The sequence below is a fragment of the Podarcis tiliguerta genome (assembly GCF_965153285.1).
Source record: "Podarcis tiliguerta genome assembly, chromosome: 6".
Lineage (NCBI taxonomy): Eukaryota > Metazoa > Chordata > Lepidosauria > Squamata > Lacertidae > Podarcis > Podarcis tiliguerta.
This window is the reverse complement of record NC_139539.1, coordinates 69,971,093-69,997,383: the sequence shown is the minus strand read 5'-3', so window position 1 is coordinate 69,997,383 and position 26,291 is coordinate 69,971,093. Positions and strand designations below refer to the sequence as shown.

At 44.7% G+C, this 26,291-nt stretch overlaps 2 protein-coding genes across 6 annotated transcripts in view; one reads left to right on the top strand and one right to left on the bottom strand.

Annotated features, from left to right (window-relative positions):
• Positions 1 to 26,291, top strand: part of KYAT3 (kynurenine aminotransferase 3) — a 341,165-nt gene that overhangs the window by 127,581 nt on the left and 187,293 nt on the right. The window lies entirely within an intron of this gene.
• Positions 9,910 to 26,291, bottom strand: part of LRRC8D (leucine rich repeat containing 8 VRAC subunit D) — a 77,580-nt gene continuing 61,198 nt past the window's right edge. For all 5 annotated transcript variants that reach the window (XM_083444867.1, XM_083444868.1, XM_083444865.1 and 2 more), the window contains exon 2: positions 9,910 to 12,836. In XM_083444867.1, coding sequence (XP_083300993.1) covers positions 10,255 to 12,834 — 2,580 coding nt within the window. In that variant the 5' untranslated portion in view covers positions 12,835 to 12,836 and the 3' untranslated portion in view covers positions 9,910 to 10,254. The remainder of the gene's footprint in view (positions 12,837 to 26,291) is intronic.

Below are 26,291 nucleotides of genomic sequence, written 5' to 3'. Positions count from 1 at the left end.
CTTGTCCCCAGGACTGCCCCGCTTTTGCAGCAACCAGAACCGTCCACAGGTCCCAACAGAATAATCATAATGAAAATAGAAAAGCGATAAAATATCAAGCATTAAAAACTTCTATAAACAGGGCTCCCTTCAGGTGTCTTCTAAAAGTCAGATAGTTGTTTATGAATGAATTTATTATTTTGGTCACAGACCAGTTCATAGCTGTCAACGTTTCCCCTTTTTTAAGGGAAATTCTCTTATTCCGAATAGGATTCCTCACAAGAAAAGGGAAAAGTTGACAGCTATGGACCAGTTCCAGTCCACATACAATATCAAGGAAGTCATAAAACACGATAGGGATACATTTGAATTTGCAATTAGGTATAACAGGGACAATACAGATATAGCAACAGTTAAAAAATATATAAATTAAAACTTAGTCACTAACATATAACCTAAAATTATAATTTAAGGCCTTAATCATGATGATAGCACAGCTTGTTCCCTAAGTTTTATGGCAATCACACAGAATTTGGCTATCCTTCACGTGATATCAGGATCCTTGTCCTCTACCAGGGATTTTAGGCACAGAAGTTCGGAGTCATTTGGAGATTTGTGCATAGCAGGGGTAATAAATACCGATGGTGTACCCCCGTAAAAATGGCAGCGTAACAAGGCATGAGAGACAGTGATAGTGTGTGATAGTTGTTTATTTCCTTGACATCTAATGGGGAGGATGTTCCACTACTGAAACGGCCCTCTGCCTATATTCCAAGTTTGGCCACAGACACTACAAAGACATTAAAGGTAAAGGTAAAGGGACCCCTGACCATTAGGTCCAGTCGTGACCGATTCTGGGGTTGCGGCGCTCATCTCGTTTAATTGGCCAAGGGAGTCGGCGCACAGCTTCCAAGTCGTGTGGCCAGCATGACTAAGCCGCTTCTGGCGAACCAGAGCAGCGCACGGAAATGCCGTTTACCTTCCCGCCTATTTATCTATTTGCACTTTGACGTGCTTTCGAACTGCTAGGTTGGCAGGAGCAGGGACCGAGCAATGGGAGCTCACCCCGTTGCGGGGATTCGAACCGCCAACATTCTGATCGGCAAGTCCTAGGCTCTGTGGTTTAACCCACAGCGCCACCCATGTCCCTCACAAACACATTACTTGTGCTTTTATTTTCAGTCCCTTCCCTGAGGATCCCCAACATGGAATTTGTTTTGAACCCCGCAGCTGCCACACTCCACGTCTGTGTTGCTTCTGTCCAGCAGATGCCACAGGCATTTTGAAAGCCAGGCACGAAAGAACTTCCACATCTCAGGTAGGTGCTAAGTTTGCCATGGGTAAACCTTGCAAGCGTTTTTGACACTTCCCGTGCGATGCGTTCAGGCTTGTTTCACGTTCCCTGTAGCAGCTGTATTACAAACGGTTAGAAAAAGAAGCCTAAGGGGATAGAAAAGGCACGCCTCGACAGCTTTGCTTATTCACTCATTTAAAGGTACTAGCAGGCATGTCTTTTAATTGTGGAATGAAGGCGTTTGATAACTCAACATCTCCAAGTGATGCCAGGCCGGCTAGAGTCTTCATAATCATCTCTGCAGTGCTTTGAACTCAGAAGTATCGCTTTGATGTATTTAACTACACTTCCAGGGACTCAGCTACACAGCTGCGAATGAAAGGTTTCAAGTGTGTTGTAAAGTGCAAGATGAAAACTTGACGCTAGATGGCGACAGCGAGCTATGCCAAATTCAATATATCTTTCAAAACATTTTTTTAAAAAAAGCATTTTCACAGCGTTTTTAAAATGTGTGTAGATTCCACCCAGTTCCCCTTCCTGTGTCGGCACTTGCAAGGGCTGGAGAAGCTATTGCCTCGCATGCCTGAAGGAAATGGTTTAAAACTATATACAGTGACTTTCAGTGGTGTGTAGTGAAATTTTTCGTAGGGGAGCAATTAAGGCCACAGCCCCGCTGCCTCTTTCAGAAAGCTGGGCAGTCTTTGGGAAGGTGGCATGAGGGCTCCTGGATCCAATCAAAGCATCACACCTCCCTCCCTAAGCCAGGCAAAAGCTTCCTGGGCTTTGGAAAGGAGGACCCAGGCTTTAATACTCATGTGAAATAAAAAGATCTCACCACTTCAAGCCCCTGGATCAGTAAATTCAGCCTAGGTTAGAGAGGTTGAGAGTCACATTACCTCCAGAGCAAACATCTGTACTTTGAGGAAAGCTGAGCTGTGGAACTCCTTGCCACAAGGAAAACACTGTGGCAAGTTTAGCCATTTCCAAATATGGTTTAGATCTCAGCAAGGGCCAATCAGAGAAGGCCCCATTGGGCCTGAGCCCCAAGCTCAAATTTAGACATTAGTTAATTTTTTGTTACGTTTCACAGTTTGTTTTTCTGCACATCGTACCAGAGCATGCTGCACTCTAGCAGGTTTCAGAAGAGATACAAGAAGAGACTTTTTTGGTAAATTGATACAGGTTGTGTCCTATTGAATGGTTTCAAATGTCTTAGTTTGTTTCCGCACACCGTCATTTAATTTTTTTATTATGGCTAAGTACCTCAAAAGCTGGAAATGGCCCAGGCCTCTCTGGACCTCCGAGAGGGCCTGGATCTCAGTCGAAAGTGATGCCCGTAATTGCCAACTGATTGTGCTAAACTCTGCCTGCATCTGCCACTGTTTTGTGACTGGGTGAGCCCAGGCACCACTATTTTGTGGTTGCTAGGGAAACGTTTGTGCGGAGGAAATGTGGCCATAAGCAGTAGAGAACCACATACATGCATTCGGCTCTCTCATTAACAGCTGGCATAGTAACTGGCAAAGAAGTGTGGGGTTTTTGCCCCTCATAAATGCATTCCCAGCTTGTCCTAACATTGCTGGCATTGGATAAAACATTACAGTCAGCAAGATCCAGAATGATCCGGTGCCATGTGCTCATGCTGCAATGAAGCTTCCTGAGGTGGATTCCTCGATTCCTTTGTGGGTTGAACGTATTTGCCAAGTAAAAGCAGGCAATGGGCATCTCCCCCCCCCCTTTAATTGCATTTCTGATATACAGTGGTACCTCGGGTTAAGAACTTAATTCGTTCCGGAGGTCCGTTCTTAACCTGAAACTGTTCTTAACCTGAAACACCACTTTAGCTAATGGGGCCTCCTGCTGCCGCCGCGCTGCCAGAGCCCGATTTCTGTTCTCATCCTGAAGCAAAGTTCTTAACCCGAGGTACTATTTCTGGGTTAGCGGACTTTGTAACCTGAAGCGTCTGTAACCTGAGGTACCACTGTATTTCCACAAAATATGAACACATATAATGCAAAAAGAAAAGAAACTATGAGGTTAAAATAAAAGAAAGAAAAACGACTGTTTGAAGATAACAAATAATAGATAGAAAACCAGAGAGCATTCCTTCACTGACTTCCCACCCTCTCCTTCCATGGTTCCGTTTATTTCCTCTCTAATGTTTTCTTGTTTCATCCCGTCGATCGCAATGACTTAGATCGACGTTAGTTGTTTCTTACACTGCTGGAAAAACTTGCCATCCTGCTAGGTTGATGATCTGCTTATAGGCAATGGGCATTCAATAACCCCTACTTGCAGGGGGCTCCATTTCTCATTCTCTAGAAATAACGAAACATCCCTCCTCTCAGCCAGTCTGATTTACTGACTGCCTTCATATATTGCTTTCCTGGCAGTTTTACAGTTTAAAAATAAAGGCATACAACCAGAGAGAGGTAATACAGTAAAAAAGGAAGAGAGGAGGGCAGAAGCATGGTCCCAACTCAAGAGTATGGAAAGGGTGTCAATTCCAGATGTTGTTGGACTCCAACTCTCATTAATCCCATACACTCCAATGTTTCTCCGATGAAAACAGGGACGTCCTATTCCATTATTATTATTATTATTATTATTATTATTATTAATACCCCACCCATCTGACTGGGTTGCACCAGCCCTCTGGGCAGCTTCCAACATATATAAAAAACACAATAAAACATTCAACATCAAAATAAAACCTTCCCCATACAGGGTTGCCTTCAGTTGTCTTCTAAAGGTTGTAGAGTTACTTATCTCATTGGCTCAGGGGTTGCAGAACTTCAAACCCTCCAATATTTCTCTGATGAAAATAGGGGCGTTCTAAGGATGCAGCTGGCGCTGTGAGTTAAACCACAGAGCCTAGGACTTGCCAATCAGAAGGTCAATGGTTCGAATCCCCGCGATGGGGTGAGCTCCCGTTGCTCGGTCCCTGCTCCTGCCAACCTAGCAGTTCGAAAGCACGTCAAAGTGCAAGTAGATAAATAGGTACCGCTCCGGCGGGAATTTAGACGGCGTTTCCATGCGCTGCTCTGGTTCACCAGAAGCGGCTTAGTCATGCTGGCCACATGACCCGGAAGCTGTACGCCGGCTCCCTCGGCCAGTAAAGCGAAATGAGCGCCGCAACCCCAGAGTTGGTCATGACTGGACCTAATGGTCAGGGGTCCCTTTACCTTTCAAGGAAAAGCGTGACATTCCGGGATCAAATCAGAAACACTTGGAAGGTCTGCAGTTTGGAGTCCAACAACATTTGGGGAACTATAGGGGCCCCACCCTAGATATCCCTAGCTGAACCTTCATTGCTCTGCACTTCGTTCTACAAGCCTGGCAAAGTCAGTTTTAAAACTGAGACCTGCACCCAGACGATCCTCCCATTCATACAAGATGAACTCTTTAAAAAATAATAATAAATGAACAAATCTATGTCTCCTTTCAGTGGATTGTATTTATTGTTGCTTTTGTTCTGGATTCTTCCAGCTTTGTGTGCAGAATGTGTGAGTTGCTGAACTATTGCTTGGCCTAGTTGGTGCTCCTTAGAACAGCTTAGCAATTAGTTGCCCTTTTAGGATAAGTGGTGCTAAAACTTTCAATTAAGCAGATTATTGAGAGAGAGAAAGAGAGAAAGAGAGAGAGAGAGAGAGAGAGAGAGAGAGAGAGAGAGAGATGGAGCAGATGGAGATTGATGGCATGAAGAATCCCTTCTTGCTCAAGTCTTCTGCACATCAACTTTTTACTGTTAGAAACTTCCTCTCCTCTTGTCGAAGGCACTGCCATCTCTTCCCCAATGACCGTTAGCCCCAGACTGAGGGATGTGGGTTATAACACAGAATACCTTGCACCCTCCAATCATGAGGTTGCCTTGGATTTCTATATTCACATGCCTCTAGAAGCAAAGGATGACAAAACTGGCCATGCCAGCTGGGTTGCAAAGTGATTACCGTATTTTTCGCTCTATTAGATGCACTGGACCATAAGACACACCTAGTTTTTAGGGGAGGAAAACAAGAAATAAGCAACGCAAAGCCTCCTGAGCAAAGAGGGACCGATCCTCCCTCTTCGCTCAGGAGGCTTTGCGGGGCTATCCCTGAAGCCAGGAGAGCAAGCGGGATCGGTGCATGCAGCCTGCCCGCTGCTCAGGAAAAAAGTGTGTCTTATGGAGCGAAAAATACGGTAATAGTGCAGTCCAATTCAGGTGCACAACCCACAGAAGTCAGTGGGTAGACTCCCCCCAAAATAGGTTTAGCATTAGGTTGCAGGCTGTTTAAAAAGTGTCTGTACTGGCAATATGTAATTGTGGTTTTGGGTTGTTGTTTTTAAATGACATACTTCCAAGTGTCTATCTTGTCTAGACTTGAAGTACGTTCAAGGTTGCCTCTTCTTTCAACAGCTCAAAAACAGTCTGGATCAAACCTTAAGTCTCCAAGGCATTGACATTTCAAACCTTTCAGAAACTTGCCAAGGCTTTCCTTTTGGAGACTGTAACAGAATCCAGCAGCAGATGCACCGGCTTTTGCTAAACGCTTCAATAAGAGAATAAAAGTTTGATCCAGACTTCCTGGCTTATATGCTATTGTAGTCATATGCAGAGCAGTAGACCCATGGAAATTTATGGGCATGAGAAAATGAGGTCCGTTAGTTTCATAAAAGTAGCATTTAATTGCACCCAGCACCCAGCTGTTGTCGTTGTCATCTTCATCAAACAGTGAGACATCAAACATTAGAAACTTCCCTCAACAGGGCTGAGAAGTCCCTCTGCCTGGTTACCTGAAACTTCACTTCTCACAATGACGGACCTGCCAGAAGGCCCTCGGAGCTGGATCTCAGAGTGGATACGCCTTCTGGAAGAAAGCAGTGGGTTTGGGGATCATTATAACTGATTCCTCCTTCTCTCTGCTGTCCCCTGTGAGTCCTGGAAATTTGGAGAATTGAAGGTATCTGAACAAAAGAGGAGCTGGCTGCATCCGGTCCATGGCCCTCACCCTATTCTTTTGTGGTCATGGGAAAGCCAGAAGAGCAGAAGTCCAGAGCACTCTTGACTCCTGTGGTTTCCAGCAACTGGTAGTCAGAAGCCGTACCATCTTCATCCATGGCTAGTAGAAGTCGACTCTATCGGGAAGAGTCTTGGAGGTGACAACGGGAATCTGCCCAAATCGCCTCTCCCCGCCCATCCTTCCTCCAGCAGATGTTTCTTCTAGATCTTTCTCTTGTGCGAATGAAAGGAGTCCTTCTGCTTGTGGAAAAGCAACTCCTTGAGCGTATTTCACCGCCAGGCAGTCTCAGAGTTCTTGCCACACAGCCCTCCCATACACAAAAGGAGGTTAAATTATTAGAGATAATTTAAAGGCTTTTCTAACAAAATACCCCCTGTCCCTGTGCATAGCTGGGTGTTCTTCTGCTAGTTAGCACACCTGGTACAGAGGGGAAGCAGGCCACACAAATGAGTCATGAACCCAGCGGAGATTTTGTAAGCCTCGGATTTAACACAAATAACTTTTAATATAAAAAAAACTATTTAAGAAACAATTCGGATTATTTGTCCAGCGTGCGATACAAAAAGGACCAGAGTGGTGCCGTATGTTTTCCAGCCCTCCTGTGTTGCTAATATTCTACACTTACGCAAAGGCCACAGGAGGGGCCTTTGTAGCAAGAATTCCATGAATGACTTTTACCCTCCCTTTTGGTAGTAGGCGATTGCCAGTTCCTTTCATTCTGGAGCCAGATTCTTAACTATTCTGCTTCAAAGAAAGGGGACTTTTATTATCGGTCCTACTTCCGGAGCATGTTCTCAAATCATGTTAGGGCACATTGTTTCCCTCTTTCTTCCAGCAACGAAGCAGGGAGCAAATGGAATGCAAACAGTAGATGAGTTTGGTACAGATATTTGGGAAGACGCCCTCGCTGACAGCAGTACCTGTGTACTCAACAAAAGTAGTCTTAGCACCACCTCTGGTAACAAACTCATTGTTCAACAAGGCAAAATTAATAAATACAGTCTTGGGAAGAGTTATATGCAGATGGGGTTAAGTGATGTTTTGTCCCAAATGAAAACAGATGTTTTGAAATTAATTCACTCCCCCAGCCCAGTCCCTTCCCTTCCCGTTTTAGTACTGTACCTCCAGAAGCTCCCGTACAACAGGAGTAATACACACAATATTCCGATCTGGATGAGGGGAGCCCTGCTGATGGTCCCCCGCTACACCTCTTAAATAGAAGAAGAAAAATAAGGGGGTGTCACAAGAGCACTCCTGATCTTGAGTGATGTGAGGGAGCACTCTATAAGTAAATAAATATTTAATAATAATGATAATAGTGGTTCAGTGTTGGTTATTGCGGTCACTCATTAAGAGGGGATGGCATTGGCACTGAGCAATAGGTGCTTGTGGCACTCACACCACCAGATTCCACGCAGCACTCACAATTGTAATAGAAATGGGGAAGGGGAGGAGAGAGAATATTTACTCGCTGACATAACAATGAGGTACGAGTGCTGGAGAAAATGCAACAGAAGCGATACCTTGAAGAACAGCCCTAGGTATTTATCCAGGACAACTGAGCAATGCAAGAAAAAGAAATGGTCACGTGCAAAGAATCAAAACTCACACTTTGAATACTTTGGAATTGGAGGGGGAAACATTTGCCTCAAGAGGATTTAAAGTGCAACCCTATGAATCTCTATTCAGGGGAGTCCTACTGAGTTCAACTGGACCTTTGGGTATTTGCAGATCTAGATTGTATTTATGGCAAACTGACTAGTGAAGTGGGTTTTTTTGGGGGGGGGTGTAGAAACCAAGTATGTGGCTCCACCAAGTTTAATAATCTGAAGTTCTGACAATATTGTCACTGCATTGTCTTCCAGTTGTAGTATGCTGTGATGGGGATTGTGTAGAGTGAAGGTAATCTTTGTGTGGGGTGATCTTTGGGGTGGGGTGTGGATGAGAGAATTAGCAGCTATTTAGTATTTGCTGCCCTTGGGAGGTATTTATACTGTAAGACAGGATAATTTATATCTATATATAAATTAAAAAACAAAACAAAACCAGACCACTTTTTAAATTCATTGCATAGCAGTGCTGGGAACTTTGCACAGAGAAATAAATGTGCAATGTTGACGCACTGTCACCCGCCTCAAAACTCTCCTACCAGCTTCTACCCCACCCTGCTTTCCAGGCTCGTGTTTGCTTTGTTGGAAGAGGAATTGGTCATCCCATACTCTTCCCAACATCATTCTATCTTCCTGCTGCCAAGCCGTCCGTCCATATAACTCAGCTTGACACAGAAAAACGGTTCTGCTTTATAGAGTGGGGTTTTTTTTCAGCTGATGAATTTGCCATTATTTTGTCTTCCTGGAATAAACAGTAACAAGATCAACCACCGTCGAGGAAGCAAACTTAATATGATGGTGCAAATTCTTTGTTTATGTACTCTCTAAAACTAGGCTGCTGAACGTATTATTCTTGAATAAAGGGGTGGGGGCTCAACTACTGGGTTGTAGTTTTTTGGGGGTTTTTAAGGCTACGTTCAGCTTGAACCCAGCTTTCCCAGCCATTTGTTTTAGCTAAGCGGGTTTCGATTAGTCCATTGGTGTTTAAATTAGTCAAAAGAGCAGAAGAAGAAGAGAAGAAGAGAAGAGTTTGGATTTGATATCCCGCTTTATCACTCCCTGAAGGAGTCTCAAAGCGGCTAACATTCTCCTTTCCCTTCCTCCCCAACAACAAACACTCTGTGAGGTGAGTGGGGCTGAGAGACTTCAGAGAAGCGTGACTGGCCCAAGGTCACCCAGCAGCTGCATGTGGAGGAGCGGAGACGCGAACCCGGTTCACCAGATTACGAATCTACTGCTCTTAACCACTACACCACACTGGCTCTAATATGAAGGCCTAATATGATTAAGGAACAGACCCGGATGGTGGCAGGCATCGAGACCATAGTCTGTAGAAGCTCCAAAATGTGATGTTGGGGAAATTGTTTTGTTAAAAACTACTGTTCTGTGGAACAGAGCTGATGCTTCACACTCCATTGCTATTGAGGTGCCTTCCAATTTTTATTTCAGCTGCATACGTAAGAGCTTCAGGGCATGATTTGAGGTGTTGTCTGTGCCAATGGATCTCTGTTTAGGCAAAGTGTTCTTTCTAGCATAGCTCGACACTAACATTTGCCCTTGGTATGCTGTACTTTGGCACAGCCTGAGGCTAGCGTGATATAGCATTGCACCCCCCTAGTCAACCCAACCTTGCATTCTCCCGTGCTCTTTGTCGGAAGATTCCCAGCCTTTTCTAGTGGGAGATGATGATCGCATTCAGGGGGTGTATTTGGGACCTATTGCATGTGAAACATCCCTTTGCTGTACATTAAGGAAACAAAATTTGCGGTCCAGAAAAGATAGCCACATGCAACATGCATGCATGCCACCACGAGGTTAAAAAAATAGGTGTGGTGTATTTTCCATCCACGTTGCAAGAAAGGTAGAAATCCCTATTCCCATCCACATAGCAGAGGGCAGATGATCACATCAGACAATTCGCAACTAAATGAACGTCCAGTTTCTCCTTGCTAGATCAGCGTCAGCAATACATAGCACCTGTGGTCTCTAAAAGAACGCTAAAATGAACTGAGCCACTAAATGCTTTTTTATAGTAAGAAAAGGTCACCAGTTTAATCATGTACATTAAGCAGGCGAGCAGTTTGTAAACATTCAAAAGCGGCAGCATCCAAGTTACAAACATCTTTAAAGGAAAAAGAAGAAGAATCAAGATTGTTTAAGGATTTTCCTCCCCGCCCCTTCCTCTTTCCCCTCCAAAAAATTTGGAAATGATGTTTCAAAATACTACAAACACCAAACAAGCTTCTACCACCCTTGGTTAACAGTCCTTTCTTACAAAAAAGGAGTTCCGGATTCCCAACACAGGGTTTTATAACAAGGTGTACTTTTAATATAATCTACGTTAGTCACTTGGGAGTTCTACCTCTGTTCAGATCCCATTAGCAAAGGGAATGCTTGTGTCTTGGTTCAACGCTTCTTTGACCTCTGAAGGCAACGTGTCAAAGAGGTGATCTTCTACAATGAGTCCACTTTTCCTGAGAAGCCGACACAGACCCAGCGTAGCCGGGAGACGGTCTAAACAGTTCCCCTTCAGCTCTAGGTGTGTTAGCTGCAAAAGCTGGCCAATCTTTTCCGGAATCGAGGTGATGCAGTTTTGCCCCAGGCTCAAAGTCCTCAGCTTGGTACACTTAAACAGCTGTTTTGGCAAAATGTCTACTTTGTTTCCGGTGATATGCAGGTGCTGGAGGTTCTGCAGAAGGCCTACCTCCAGGGGAATCACTGCAATAGAGTTGTAGCTCACATCTAAGCATCTGAGCTTCTGTAAACTGAACACTGCAGCCGGTAAGGATTCGAGTTTATTGTTGGAGAGGTAAAGCGACTCCAGGTTTTTCACGTGGGTAATGGAAGGAGGAATGATGACTATTTTGTTGTGCCACAACTTCAGGCAAGTCAGTCTTTTCAAATGTTGGAAGCTGATGACTTCTTCGATTGTGCGTATGCTGTTGGACTTCAGATCCAGCTCCTGCAAGTTGGTGAGGCTGAAGATGGCGTGCGGAATCCGCTCCAGGTCGCAATTCTGCAATTCCAGCTCTGCTACATTCATCATTTTCTTAAGGCTATTCAACACAAAGAGCTTGGTGCCATCGTTATGGATGACGAGCTTGGTTAGATGTGGGGCCACATCTGTGATGTTGGATGGGATTTTGGTCAGGTTGCTTTTCACGTAGAGAATTTTGAGGTGCCTCAGTTCCCTAAGAGATTCAAGTCCAATCATTTTGTTGTTTTCAGAGTTCAAGTTGCCTATCAGGTACAACTCCCGGAGGTTTTTAAGTAAGTACACCCAAGCCGGGATTTCCGCCACGTCGGTGAACTTCACGTGCAGGCACCTCAGGTGGTCGCGAAGGAAGCTGAAGGCTGTTTGTTCCACCTTTGCGGGACAGTGGTAGAGGTGTAGCTCTTGCAGGTTCGTCATCTGGGAGATCTTAGCCGGGATTTTAGCTTCAGGGATCAGCTCAAGTTTCAGGACGTCCAAGTCGGTAAGATCAAACACGGCATCAGGGACCCCTGAGAGCATGAAGAGATGGAGTTCTTGCTTGTCCTGGGCGTTGCGGGAAACATGCTGACGCAGCTTTTCGAAAGTCCACTCGTGGTTCAGGCTTATTTCCCTCAGCTTGTTTTCACTCACCTCTGACAAGAAGACACCGAACCGCTTGGAGTACAGCTGGTCATACTGGTCCACCATGTGCAAGAGAAACGCAAAGTCATTCTTAACATCTGGAATATCGCTGAAGCTGCTCTCTTCCCTAACCTTCTCGAAGGAATACTCCTTCAGGGGTAACCGGAACAACCAGAAGAGTGTGTACAAACAGATGAAACCGTAGACGCAAATGAGGGAAATGTAACTGATGAGCAGCTTTTTCAGCATGTAAGCCATGTTGTGTGTGCATTCGAACTCCTGGTAGCCTGTCAGGTGCTCCACTTTGGGCATGCAGCTGTGCTCAAAGCTGATTTCGTTGACGAAGTTTGCCGTGTAGCAGAGAATAAATATGAACTTCACAGTTTTGATGACCGTCTGGACGACGTAGAGCTTGTATATCAAGTCGCTGTCCTCCACGTGCGCCCGGAATTTCCGTACTTTTTCGAAGAGAGCTTTGGCTTGCTCGCCATCTTTTTTGTCCAAAATGGTCATGCTGGGAACCTCGACGACGGGCTTCTCCGCTGAAAACTTGAAGCCCGTCTTGTTGATCATGGGGGTGCTGGCGCTCGGACTTCCTTCGTCGCTACTGGTGGACACATGCTTGGGCAAAGACTGGGCCCCGGTCAACCTCTGCTTATTCTCCTCAGAATCCTCACACGCCGTCTCAGACAAGGCCTTTGTAGTCCACGGAGATTCAAAGCACTTCCCCAGGATGGAAACAAAGTGCTCGATCTTCGAGCAAGTTTTGGGGTATTTGAACCAGAAGTTGCTGCTGACCATTAAAATAATGGTATGTATAAGAGCTAAGTAGGGAAAGTACTTTGAATACCAAGGAAGAGCCAGGTGGTAGCACATCTGGTTAATGAAAACATATTGCTGATAATCCAAGTTAGTTTTCCGGCCCAGGGGATCTGCTTGCTCCTTCTTCTCCTCCGGACTGGCGACAGTGGAGTGCAACGGCGGAAAGGTAGAGCTGCTGAGAGGTATGTCAGTTGCGACGACAGGTGCAAAAGAAACGGCCCTTCCTCCCTGCGCTTCTTTGTCTTGGGCTGCGGTTGTTTCGGCTTCCGGAACAGCGTTTGTAGCTTTGGCACTCGCCGGGGAGCTGGGCTGCACCTTTGCGTTGACAGCCGACTGCAGGACGGGCAAACAGACCACCTGATCTTTGGTCAGCTGCATGGTTCCAGCAAAAATGGCGACCATCAGCATAACAACTGCTAGGTAATCCATAAATACGTCCCACCATGGTTTCAGAATGCGGTACGTTGGCTGAATGTCATTAAGAGATGCAACTTCTGCAAGGGTAAACATTCCTGTAACGAGAAGGAAGAAAAAAGTAGCCGTCATTCATTGCTGGCAGATCAAATTGTGCTTTATACTCTTGAATGTAAACTTAATCCATTAGACCAGGGAGTGGCTAACCTTTTCCTGTTGGCCAAAGGGCTATATTCACCCTTGGCTAACCCTCCAGTAGTGGGTGTAGCCACTACACACACACACAACCCTCAGCTAACCCATGTAGATCAGCAGAGGAGGGGGTTATTGTGCCCTCCTTGCTCAAATGATCCATCCAATGACTGGGAAAGGAGTGAGTTGAATCCCCGTTAAAGTGGTTCAAAAGTCTCCGCTCAACCCAGTCCAGTATCTGCTTATATTGTTTTCCTATGATCCTCCACTGCCAAAGTGGGGGGGGGGGGGTTCTTGGGTAGCCCCCCCTGTTTTTGTTCTGAGGGGCAGGGGGAATAAGGCCCTTAGGTCAGGGATTAGCCACAAGACCTACAAATTGTTAGCCTCATTCACTTGCTTTCTGAAATGAAAAAGGAACACGCACAACCCTTTCTCTACCCATTGTGAATAGCACCCCTAAACGGATTTACTCAAGCCTGGGCAATTTTGTTTATTCATCTGAAGATTCTGCCCCCATTGACTGATAAACAAACTCAAAAGTATTAAAATCGTACCAAATGAAGGACGCACCACGCCGTTTAGTTCTTCTTTATAAAAGCCTTTTTTTCCCTGAAGGGAAAATGGTACTGCAAAAGGGGCATGACAAGTCGTGATGGTACAATGGACGTCGCTAAAAAGCGGTTCTTAACGATTAAAAATTAGTCAACGTTTTAGAATTAATTTCTTTCCACAAAGAGCAGTTCTCAAAGCATTTGCGCAGCTCTCTTTTCGGTGATTTCAGGCTTTTGTTGTTCATTATGTTCACCGGATATGAGCTATGCAAGTATGAGAATTTGGGTGTTATGGAGAGATCTAATTTTTTTTGCTTGTAATTACACAGCCCAGTATGATTTCAATTTTCACCTACGTGTCTTGAAGAGCTAAGTAAAACAAAACCACACTTTAGGAAACTGCCCCCTGCCCCCAATTCTTACAGGAAGAGCTGGCTTTGGGTTCTTCTGGAAGATAATAAGCATCCTTTAAAACAAAGAAACCTACCATATATGTTGACCTGCAACTACAAGATGATCTAACTAAATGCAAAAAGGATGCCTGCTTATTCATCACTGCTTGAACCGGAGAAAACCAGGTCTCCAAAGGAGAGACTGCAAGTACTATCAGGTGAACTGCAAGACCAGCAGTAGGGGAGATTTCACAACTAGTTGCCTAGGCAACCATCAGTTTTAAGTCTGAAATCCCATTGAGCTCGGCAGGACTTACTTCTGAGTAAACACACCAAAGAGAGGATTGCTAAGGCTATAAAAATATTTCCCCAGCTACGGTGGCCAGGAAGAGGAACTGGAAGCAAGGCAACGTGGAGGAAGGAATTCAGAATTATTCTAGTTAAATGCATTTGAACAGATTTTAGGTTTTTAACTACATACAAGACACAGGGGAATTGTGTGTGTGTGTATAATTTGACAATTCACTCCCCCCCCCCGACTAAAAGGTAAAGGTAAAGGACCCCTGACAGTTAAGTCCAGTCGCAGACGACTCTGGGGTTGCAGCGCTCATCTCACTTTATAGGCCGAGGGAGCCGGAGTTTCTCCGCAGTTTTTCCGGGTCATTCGGCCAGCATGACTAAGTTGCTTCTGGTGCAATGGGACACCAAAACCAGAGCAGTGAACGGAAAAGCCGTTTACCTTCCCACTGGAGCGGTACCTATTTATCTATTTGCACTTTTGGGGCGTGCTTTCGAACTGCTAGGTTGGCAGGAGCTGGGACCAAGCAACGGGAGCTCACCCCGTCGCAGGGATTTGAACCACTGACCTTCTGATTGGCAAGTCTAACAGACTCACTGGTTTAGACCACAGTGCCACCTGCGTCCCTCCACCACAGACCACAGAAATGTAAATATAGCATGAAAGCTAAGAGAAGCATGGCTAGTTAGAAAACTACTAGTCAGATCAGTTTTTGGAAGCCTCTTCCTCAAGTGCAAAGAAGGAGGTGGGGGAAGCTCCCTCCCTCCCCCATACAATCTAGTTCTTCTATTTAAAAAAATTTAAAAAATGCTAGTTTTGCTCACATCTAATGGGTAGGGAGAGCAGGACAGCCTGGAACCATTAGTGTCATGGATTGGCTGATGCAGAGTGGTGCGAGGCGCCAGCTGGGGAACCCCCAAGGGAACCCCCAGGGGAAGAAGGCTCGGAGCCAGGGGGTTGGTGGTGGGACAACAATGGGTGGTCAGAGGGAGCAGACTGGGAGGAGGAAGAGTCAGAAGCTGAAGAGGCAACAGGGCTTAGTGAGCAGGAAGAGGTTGTGGCAGAGAGCAGTCACGAATCAGAGGCAGGAGAGGAGGCGGGCCAGTAGACAGAGATGGGGCAGGCTGCTGAAGAATCCAGAGAGTCTTCCCCTTCTGCTGCGACCAGCTCCCCTCCCCACTGGTCTCCAAGAACACACAGAGTAATGAAGAGGGTGGAGCAAAGAGAGACAAGATGACAGAGCCTTAGGATGCTGGGGAAGGAACAGCGGGAGCAGCCATAGGGAGTGGTGGGAAGGTAGGGACTTTCATTCCCCGCAACTGTCTCACTGGGGCAAGATCTACTGGGAAGAGTTGCTGTGATCACACTGTTCAGATATTTCCAGGTTTTCTACGGACTAGAGAGAAACTCACAGGGAAGCCCAGATTACACGTTGCCTCCAATAGTTTTGACACTCATGGTACTGAAAAGGTGCCTTGTTGTTACTTGACTATTTCAACGCAATCACATTCGTACAAGCACCAATTCTAAGCACAAGGGGCTATTTCTCATGCCCTCCCAACTAGCCTCCTATACAACTGGGAGGAACGAGTAACATGAAATACAATACAATTTTCTGGAGTGGGGAATCCTTTGCAAATCTCTCTGGAAACCACTATGAATGTAGGACAAAGGTGCGGTATACTTGACAGCTCCCTGTAATCCTCTTATCTTCGGTTTTACCAACAGCAATGCAAGAGGAGCTTTAATAACATAAACACCTGCCTTCTTTACTTTTCACATGCCCTGGGAGTAAATTATAGGGACAGAAGCAGCCCCCGTTGTTTGTAAACACTCTTGACATGTGCCCATGTGATTTAAAAGAGCTGTGGAACAGTGCTGCTGGTCCCATCCATGATAAAACAGTTTGCCCCAGCTTCCCAATTGGTTCTGCCAGAAGGTTTGCACCGCACTGACCTTGCCTCTTCTCTCCATTGGCCTGGCCAGAGAGAGATCAGGTTAAGCACCATGTTCCCAGTGCACCATCTGTTACTTCCCCAAGCATGTGTTAGCTGTGAGTTGGAGAAAAGCCTGGAATTGTGGTTGCATAGGTACACAAGCCATGTGTAGGTTTTCCCCAATAGAAACCACACACAATGTATAGATGTCAGAGGCCGAGCTAGGGGGAACTAAATGTCATTGGGTGCAGAACCAGAAGCATGGCTCTACGGTCCAGTTCATCACCTGGTTTCTTCGTGTGTGCAAATTTGGGCAAGGTGGGTGATTAAGATCCATAGGTTTTATAAGCCTGCTGTTTGGCCCAAACTCCTCCAGCTAATTCAAATTATGTATTTCCTGGGTAACTGCAGTAAAATTGGACACCTTGAGTGTATGCAAGACATTAGGGGGTGTTGCTTTTTGTCCCGATGTTCACACAAAGCCTCATCTACACTTACAATGACCGGTTACCCAGTTTGGAGAGTCCTGAAGCTCTTCGAATCTGTATGGATTTTCAACATCCTTGCGGGGACTTTGTTACCTCACCATATACCCCTTGTTCCAGATAATGCACGATAAGCGAAACAGATCTCTAGTGGATTCCATTGATTTCTTCCTTTCATGTGCCTCTTGCCTTATCAATAAGTGATTGGTTAAAAGAGAAACTCACTAACTTTTGTCAAGAGCTTCTTGAAAATCCAGATGCTATCAGCATGTTTGTTTGTTGCTAACCCACAAGGTTGCCCCCCTCCAAATAAGGTTAGTAAGGTAAGAATTCTCTTGGAAAAAAAAGGAAAGCTAATAAGTTCCTCAGCAAGGCTTATTCTTCTGTTTGGCTAACTATTGTAATCGTAGAAACACCTTAAGGTGTAAAGTTAATGCCTTGACTTGCTCCTCAAATTGCTTCTTGGCCTGCCTTACTGTAGGTTTATATTTAATTTGTAAGAATTTATAATCTGTTTCTCCCTCTATTAGAAAAAAAGTTGGGCAAGACTTTAATAAAGGAGGTTATCATGCGCTAGCGGCTTAACCGCATGTGTCAATTTTTTCATGTTTTGTGCCTTTTCCTATTTTCAATAGATGGCTTTACATAAACTCCCCCCCCCCACACACACTTTCCTACTTTCTTTTAACTAAATCCTCCCATTCTTAATCATTTGAAATGCAGAACGTTCTGGTATAATGCTATATACACAGGTCATGTGCTTTCAGGTAAATACGAGTGGACATTAAGATGATGAAAAAGCAAAGCTACCATTTTAATTCTCAGGTATACGATGAATCTCTCAGTTTAAAAGGAATGCACACGTACCAGCCACATTTTGACTTGTAAATCAGTTTTCTGCAAGGATCTTTCATTCACAGGCCTCTGAGCCCCTCGATTTTACTGAGTCAATGCACCCTGGTGCATTTTGCATACAGCAGAGAGCATTAGATTTAAACACTTGCTTGAATACCTTGGCAAAACAAAAACACACTATTTTATGATTGGCAGGTCTAAGTGCTTACCAAGCCAGATTAATTCGGCGTATTAAATTCTGTAAGTTTCTGTTAATAACCTGTGGAGGCTGGAAAGTATTTTTCATTTCATAACTCCTTCTGTAGTTCTTGGCAGGGCTCGTGAATATGATGGAGACTTACCTTCATCCCCTCTGGTGAAAGAGCAATAAAACGTATTTTGTGCAAGAGCCAAAATGAGATTAAAGCCCGAGTCTGTGCAATGTTCATAAAGCTAGGTTTTCAAACAAAACACTCCGCTTCAACCCCCTGCCCCCAAAAACTTCACTTAAAATAAAGAAGTCTAGGGGAGAATGTTGGGGGAGTTGGTGCTTCAGTTCTTAAAAGGCGTCTTGTACTGTCCTTTATTTCACCTAAGTAGTCTTTGAGTCACCATTTCATTTTCTCTGAAGAGCATATCCACCCAACAGACTGAAGTTGCAATAACAGTCATACACAGTCGTACCTTGGTTGACGAACGCCTTAGCAGTCAAACGTTTTGGCTCCCCAACACCGCAAACCCGGAAGTGAGTGTTCCAGTTTGCAAATGTTCTTTTGGAAGCCGAACGTCCGGCGGGGCTTCCGATTGGCTGCAGGAAGCTCCTGCGCCCAATCAGAAGCCGTGCCTTGGTAGTCGAACGGACTTCCGGAATGGCTTCCAAGGTACAACTGTACTTCACCACCCTGGGAAGTGTAGTTTTGAGGAGAAGGGAATACGAGGGAACTAACAGAATCCTACAGAAGCTACAATTCCTTGGGTTGCTTCTTTAGGCCACTACTCTTCTAAGCAGTTCAAGTTGGCAGTGTTAGAAACTCAGGACAGGAAGAAGAAGAAGAGTTTGGATTTGATATCCCGCTTTATCACTACCCGAAGGAGTCTCAAAGCGGCTCACATTCTCCTTTCCCTTCCTCCCCCACAACAAATACTCTGTGAGGTGAGTGGGGCTGAGAGACTTCAGAGAAGTGTGACTGGCCCAAGGTCACCCAGCAGCTGCATGTGGAGGAGCGGGGAAGCGAACCTGGTTCACCAGATTACGAGACTGCCGCTCTTAACCACTACACCACACCAGCCACCGGGGGCCACATGTGACTACTAGAACAGTAATGGGAAACCTGTCAGTAGCTCTAATAGGAAGCCAGCAGTTCTACTATAAGAGCAAAGGAATAACTGCAGCTTCATAGCAGGGCTGTTTCAAAGCTTTAGGAAAAGCTGAAACACAGTTCAGATGTAACAGCACCTGTATAGCGGGGGGAAGCGGGAAGGAAGAGAGAAGAATGAAAGAAAAAGCACTTAATCTCTTAAACGAGGCTTTGAAAAATCGAAAGAAATTACGTGCAGATTAAACAACCAGGTCAGAAAAGGAACCAGCGGCAATTAACCCATCTCAAGGCAGTAAGACAATACTGAGAAACAAAATTGCAGGCCTAGGTTAAATCAGTAAGTATAACTCTTGGTGTATAAATAGTATTGCCTGCCCAATTAAATTTCCTTTAATTAGATGTTAGGGAAAAACCCCGTTAGTACAACCCCCCAAGAGACCGAGACTTTCTATGACAAAGCCTAAGTTCACAGCTATTAAAATTACTCCAAGATGACAAGCTCCTGGGTTCCTTTATTGAACTGGAGGAGAGTTGGCTTTTCATGTAAATAAACCTTCTACTCAGCTATTCCCGGGGATCATTTTATTGCACAATATATACACGCAACTGTTTCTTATTTAACAGCTTCATGTGTCGCAAGGAAGAGCCATTTTCCAGGCAATAAATCACCATAGTTTGTAGGTGACAAGTGTCATTTTGTGTACACACACAACTGCTAGCAGGCCTCAGGGCTATATAGCTTATAGCTCCATGAGTATCAGCCAGCATCTTTTGGCTGGTGGCTATAATATTGTAACTGAAAGATGAGAAAATTTATTTCTTGTACAAGTGCTACTAAAACATTGCATCTTCAAGAGGCTAACAGCTCTGATGAACCACAACCAACAAATCTAACTGTGCCTACGGAGGAACCAGACATGAGCAAGGTTTCCAGACACATTGGTGGTGCTAACATTCTGCATTGTCTAACTTCCATCTCACCAGGACTGTTAATAGCACTAAAGGAATACTGTGAAATGGGGGGAAATGTGGTTTCTGAAGGCTACTCCTTGCAGCCATGCAAAATCATCTCTTCCCTTTCCTTGCTTGGGACGGTTGGGTCTGCATGCACTGTTGCCAACACATGAACCATGAACTGTAGAATGAACCATGAGCCTACGTCACATGGTTCATGCTACAGAAGTATAAGATGGGCTGCTCTGTTCTCTGGGAGAGACAGGAAGCTGAGAGAGGTTTTGGCAGAGAAAAGCAAATTTCTTTCACCCTGGAGAGGGTCGAGGAAACTGGAGGTTATCCCCATTTGCCTGAGAGCCCAGGAATTCCCTCCGGTCTGGAGGCTTGTAGGGGTGAAGACAAAGAGAGGTGGCAGCAATTAGGGCAGTGTTTTCCAAACTCCCATCATCCCAGTATACCTGAAGGAATGTCTGCACTCCCATCGTTCAGCCTGGACACTGAGGTCCAGCTCTGATGGCCTTCTGGCGGTTCCCTCACTGCAAGAAGTGAGGTTGCAGGGAACCAGGCACAGGGCCTTCTCAGTAGTGGCACCTGCCCTGTGGAACGCCCTCCCATCTGATGTGAAGGAAATAAACAACTACCTGACTTTTAGAAAACATCTGAAGGCAGCCCTGTTCAGGGAAGTTTTTAATGTTTGATGTCTTATGTTTTTAATATTCTATTGGGAGCCGCCCAGAGTGGTTGGGGAAACCCAGCCAGATGGGCAGGGTACAAATAAATTATTATTATTATTATTATTATTATTATTATTATTATTATTATTATCCCTAGCTAGCAAGACCAGCGGTCAGGGATGATGGGAATCGTTGTCCAAAAACAGCTGGAGATGCAAGTTTGGGAAACACTGGTTCAGGGTGTGAATGGCAGACTTTGCAAGGCCGTTCTTCCAAGGAAGGATATAAGCATGCTCTCCTAGCCCCCAGCTTCTGTTACACTTGGAGGTATTTAGAGAAACAAGTTTGGAGTAAGAGTCAACCACTGGTGGCTCTCAAACCAATTCAGCTCAAGGGATTCTGCATGGCTCCACAGTTGCCAGCAAATTGGAACACAAAATTGTTGAGAAAGCAGCATCTATGGCAACAGGATTTTCACAGCCGGGACTGAATGGCTGGCCTAGTACTCTTCAGACATTGCTCACAGTGGCTTTCCTGGAAAACTACTTGCCAACCAGGGCTTTACAGTGCCTACGAAAACATTAATATTTGGGCTGCAACTGAAGCCATTTCTGATATGCGCACACATGCCTCTGACTTGCATAACCAGCGATTTATAATACCTAGAACAAAATCTTTTGAGATGACTATCCCTATTAGTTAATTGCTTATAAAAAAGAAAAACAATATTTCCTCCAGGTGCTGTTTAAGCACTGTGCTTAGTGTCAATGTCAAAACCTTCTTTGTAAATATCAAGGTAAGTTTACTAAACTTTTATTGAGAAACCCTATCCTCTTTCCCCCCTTCAATTCCGAACTGCAAAACAAAGCAAAGATTTAAGATTTTGTTTGAATTGGTGTTAAGTTGCAGCCAGGGATCCAAAGAAACGCTTTCAGGGCTGAATTACGACTCAGATGAAAACATTAACAAAGCCCAAGAATTTCAAACCAATAATTCAGGCTCCCTGAATTTCCAAACTAATAATTTGTACTTCTAATAATAAATACATAAAACTCCCATTGATTTTAGTAACATTTTGACATTGACTGTAGTCATACAAATAAATTCTCTTATAAGCAGAGCTAGACTTAACCCCCCCACGCACCCAAAGAAAAACTCTTATGCAACCGGAGGGCAGACAGAACAAGACCAGAACTGGATACAATGCAAATCTGTTTATCAAATGATTGATAATAGACCAGTTGATAAACTGATCAATACTTTTAGCACCATTTCTATGTCCCCCCCCCCCAATAATCCATGTAGACTCATGATCAGAAATAGTAAGATTTCACGTGGCTTATTTTCACAGGACCCCCCTAAATATTCATCACAGCAGATGACCAATTCAGGCAGACCAATTCAACTCAGCACCGTGGCGCCACGAAAATTGTTACGAAAGAATTCGGAGATGCCGCAATTTCTGATTGCCTAAGGCCTCTTGAGTCAACACCACCAGAGATTCCTTTTTTCTTTTTGCGAGAAGAATTCCAGGTACCAAGCTTGAGAAAAGCTGCTTCCTGAGAACTGGGAGACTTGCTGCCCCCTTTAGTGTACAGCACAGAAACAAGCCCCAAAGTAAAGACAAATATTAGTGCTGCAAATATTTTTCGGGAGCTGGAAGGGGCAGTGGGATGTATACAGTAAGTAGTCAGACCGTGAGAACCACAAGCTTTTTCCAGACCGATTAAAAAAAAAAAAAAAGGAACGTATAGCTTGCTTATAATTTATCATTTATTAGTAGCTCTCACAGAACCCAAAGCACAGCTTTTAACTTCCCTGGAACACGGACCAGTAAGCAATGAGGCGGCAGCAGCAATGTCACCTTCAGCCTAATGACCCAAAGGCATAATATCGCCTACAAAAGCAGCTGCTTTTATTTTAACAGCTACGGGGGGGAAGGGGGTGGTAAAAGAGCCCTGGCCTAGTTGAACTACGAGCTACAAGCAGTACAGCAGTGGATACATAGGCTAAATCCAGGTCCAAATCTCAAAATGAAACCCTGGCTTAACTCGACACTAATGTTACTGCGTGAGGCTATAAACTGGAGACCCGGGTCACATTCACATAGACCCACACACATTTAAAGTACACATTTACTACTCTTAACTGCCACAGCTCCCCCCCCCCCAAAAAAAAAGAATATTGGGAATTGTAGCTTGTTAAAGGTGCTGAGGGATGGGAGTGGCGCTGTGGTTTAAACCACAGAGCCTAGGGCTTGACGATCAGAAGGTCGGTGGTTCGAATCCCCGCAAAGGGGTGAGCTCCTGTTGCTCAGTCCCGGCTCCTGCCAACCTAGCAGTTTGAAAGCACGTCAAAGTGCAAGTAGATAAATAGGTACCCCTCCGGCGGGAAGGTAAACAGCGTTTCCGTGCGCTGCTCTGGTTCGCCAGAAGCAGCTTAGTCATGCTGGCCACATGACCCGGAAGCTGTACGCCGGCTCCCTCAGCCAATAAAGCGAGATGAGCGCCGCAACCCCAGAGTCGGCCACGACTGGACCTAATGGTCAGGGGTCCCTTTACCTTTAAGGGTGCTGAGAGTTGGAAATTTGTAAGGGATCTCTTAACAACCCGGCTCTATTAACACACTATTGTTCCCAATGTTCTTTTTTTTGGGGGGGGGGAGAGCTACGGCTGTTTAAAGTGGGATACAGCACAGCTGTAACTGTACGGCCTGGATGTGGCTCCACAGACCATCTTGGAACACAAACCACCTGGAATACAACCAGAGTAAATAACTTTAGTACAGTATCTGCAAACAGCAGCAGCAAGACTAAACAAGCGAAGAGTGGTTTTGGAGCAAAATGCAGGTGGAGAATAGGAAACATCAGTTTTCGTTTACCTGACTAATAACCACCTACACTGATGGACGTTAGTCAAGTTGACCAGACGTTAAGCTAATCATTACACATAAAGCTCTTTAAAAACTGTGTAACATTCCTAAGTACTTCATCACTTGAAGGTTCTTCCCCCCCCCCCCCAAGCCTTAGAAGGTCATTTGACTCACCCACTTCCCACACTTCCACTCATTGCTGAGAAAACTTTTCAGATCATATGCCTATAAGGATGAAAAGCATATTCTCCTGACTACTTGGCCCAGAATGCATTGGCCTTTTATCTCAGAGTGGACAGGAGAGACCAGTGTTAGAAGCTGAGATATGAAAGCTAGGAGCTAAATGGCACCTTGAACCGAGGTTATGGGCGCAACAATGGAATGTCTGGGCGCGCTTTTTTATAGCAAGAATACAAAGCTAAAAATGAATGAACTGCAGCTAAAATCTTGTGTTCATTTTTCACAGAGTCAAGTCCTTCCCGTACCCAACCCCCTAATATTCTTAAGAGGGTCTCTTCTCCAGTCTTCGGAAAGTAACTGGAAGTGGAGAGGCAGGAAAAGTTCCTCCTTTCCTTCCACTCTGCAGTTTTAATCAGAAATCTTAGACGCAGCGCTGCACCAGACCTCAGAAACGGCTTGCGTTGATGACATTCCCTAGATGCGCCTAGAACATGGGCAGGCAAACTAAGGCCTGGGGGCCGGATCCGGCCCAATTGCCTTCTAAATCTGGCCCACGGACTGTCTGGGAATCAGCGTGTTTTTACATGAGTAGAATGTTTTATTTTTTATTTAAAATGCATCTCTGGGTTATTTGTGGGGCCTGCCTGGTGTTTTTACACAAGTAGAACGTGTGCTTTTTATTTAAAATGCATCTCTGGATTATTTATGGGGCATAGGAATTCGTTCATTTCTCCCCCCCAAAAAATATAGTCCAGCCCCCACAAGGTCTGAGGGACAGTGGATCAGCCCCCTGCTGAAAAAGTCTGCTGACCCCAGGTCTAGAACAATGGGAGTTTCAAATGTTGGCTGTGACAGAACAAAAGCAAGCAGGGCTGCAGAGAGAGAGAGGATCAGAAGGAATGTGGGAACGTGGCAGGTCTCTTTAGCAGATGTGTTCAGGGCTGGGGAAACTGTGGATTTCCAGTTGTTGGGACAGCTGCTATCAGCTCCAGCCAATGGCAGTGGATGATGGGAGCTCATGTCCAGCAGGATTCAGAGGACCACAAATTTTCTGAGGACTTCTGTTTCTACATGTTTGATACTCTTTTGCAACTTGATTGCACCAGGATTCAACAAACTCAACTGCAATATGTTTGAAAGTTGAACAGGTAAGTGTATGTCTAGGGACAATGAATAAAACAAACATGGTTAGCTGTACTGCTGGATAAGTGTTTAATTGTTATTTGTTTAAATTGATATTTGTTTAAAAAGCAAAAAAAAGTTTTTTAAAAAACAAACACAACTGCAAAATAAAAAGACATTTTTAAAATGCCAAGTCTGTAAAATACAAAGTCTTGTATTATTGTAAAATACAAAGTCTTGTATTTTTGAAACTTCCGCGAATAAAAAATCCAGTGTTTTCGTCCATCTTAGATTTGTAAAACAGCCGTTATAAATGTACTTCTGTTCATCATCGTTAAAAGATATCTATCTTCTGCCCTTCGGGATCGGTGTCCTCATTATGCAGCATGCAAATGCCATCACAAAACCTAACTCAAAATAATTGAATTCTACAATTAAACCCCTTGAAAATAAGCAATAAAAAAAAACAACAGTTGGACATAGCAACGGATACGAATGAATAAAGCATACATAGATGATTGATTGATTGATTGATTGATTGATAGATAAAATATATATGTCTTCAGGGTCCTTTTAAAAGTCACTAGTGAGAGAGTCACACATGAAGTCAAGTCAGACATGGGTCACCACTGAAAAAGCCAAGTCCTTGGTTACTGTCACAGCCTAGCCTCTCTTACTGATAGCTAGAGAGCAAGGCTCCCAAGGTTTATTGTAAAACTCAGGTGGGCTCATACAAATGCAGGTGGCACTTTAGGTAGGACAGTCCCTTCTGAGGTCTTTAAAGTACAAATCCAGCATTTTAGATTGAGCCTGGAGATCAGTACAGAATGGGGGTGTGATATGATTGCTTGGCTCCAAGAGTATCCTTGCTGTTTCATCCCGTATCTCATCCACAGGGAGCTCTCATTGCTGAGCCCTAAAAGATGTGCATATGCCTCACTCTAAACGAATTATGAAGTGGTCTAATTCGGCACTAGCTAATGGCCAGTTAGAGCCTACTAAGAAGCCAATGCAGATAGTAACACATTAAGGATTTATCAGTTCAGCAAGCCAAGATGGATATTCCAAATAGGATAGCCACTCCTGCATTTTTTATCTGGTCACTCCTGTTCCATGTTCATTGTAGACATTGGCAACAGTAGAGGGCAAAATGTCCCTGCAAGGATGACTGTAGAGTTTAAATACGAACAGCACGAAAATAATCCTGCTGGTGCAGGTATTAGTTTTCAGAACTATATTCAGTACCACTTAGCAGCTCTTGATATTTCTACTAACAGATAGACAACCTGAGAATTCTATTTCTGGAATTAAAGGAAACCAGAATGCTAAGTTATTATACGTACACTATCTATAACAAACAATGGGTACATCACCTCCCTGCTGGAAGCTATGACAGAAGGGTTACTATAGTTTTAAGGGAGCACAGAGGAAAGGGAGAGATGCTGTTCTCCACCTATCAAAAGTTGACATGAATGAGATCACTCGTCCTAGTAGTCTTGAGTCTCTGCTCACCAGGTAGACTTGCTCCCCTGCCCTGAATGTTTACCTGCAGCAGGGAAGAGTAACTACAGAATAAGTAAAGGTAAAGGTACCAGTCGTGGACGACTCTGGGGTTGCAGCGCTCATCTCGTTCTATAGGCCGAGGGAGCCGACGTTTGTCCGCAGACAGCTTCCGGGTCATGTGGCCAGCATGACTAAGCTGCTTCTGGCAAACCAGAGCAGCGAATGGAAACACTGTTTACCT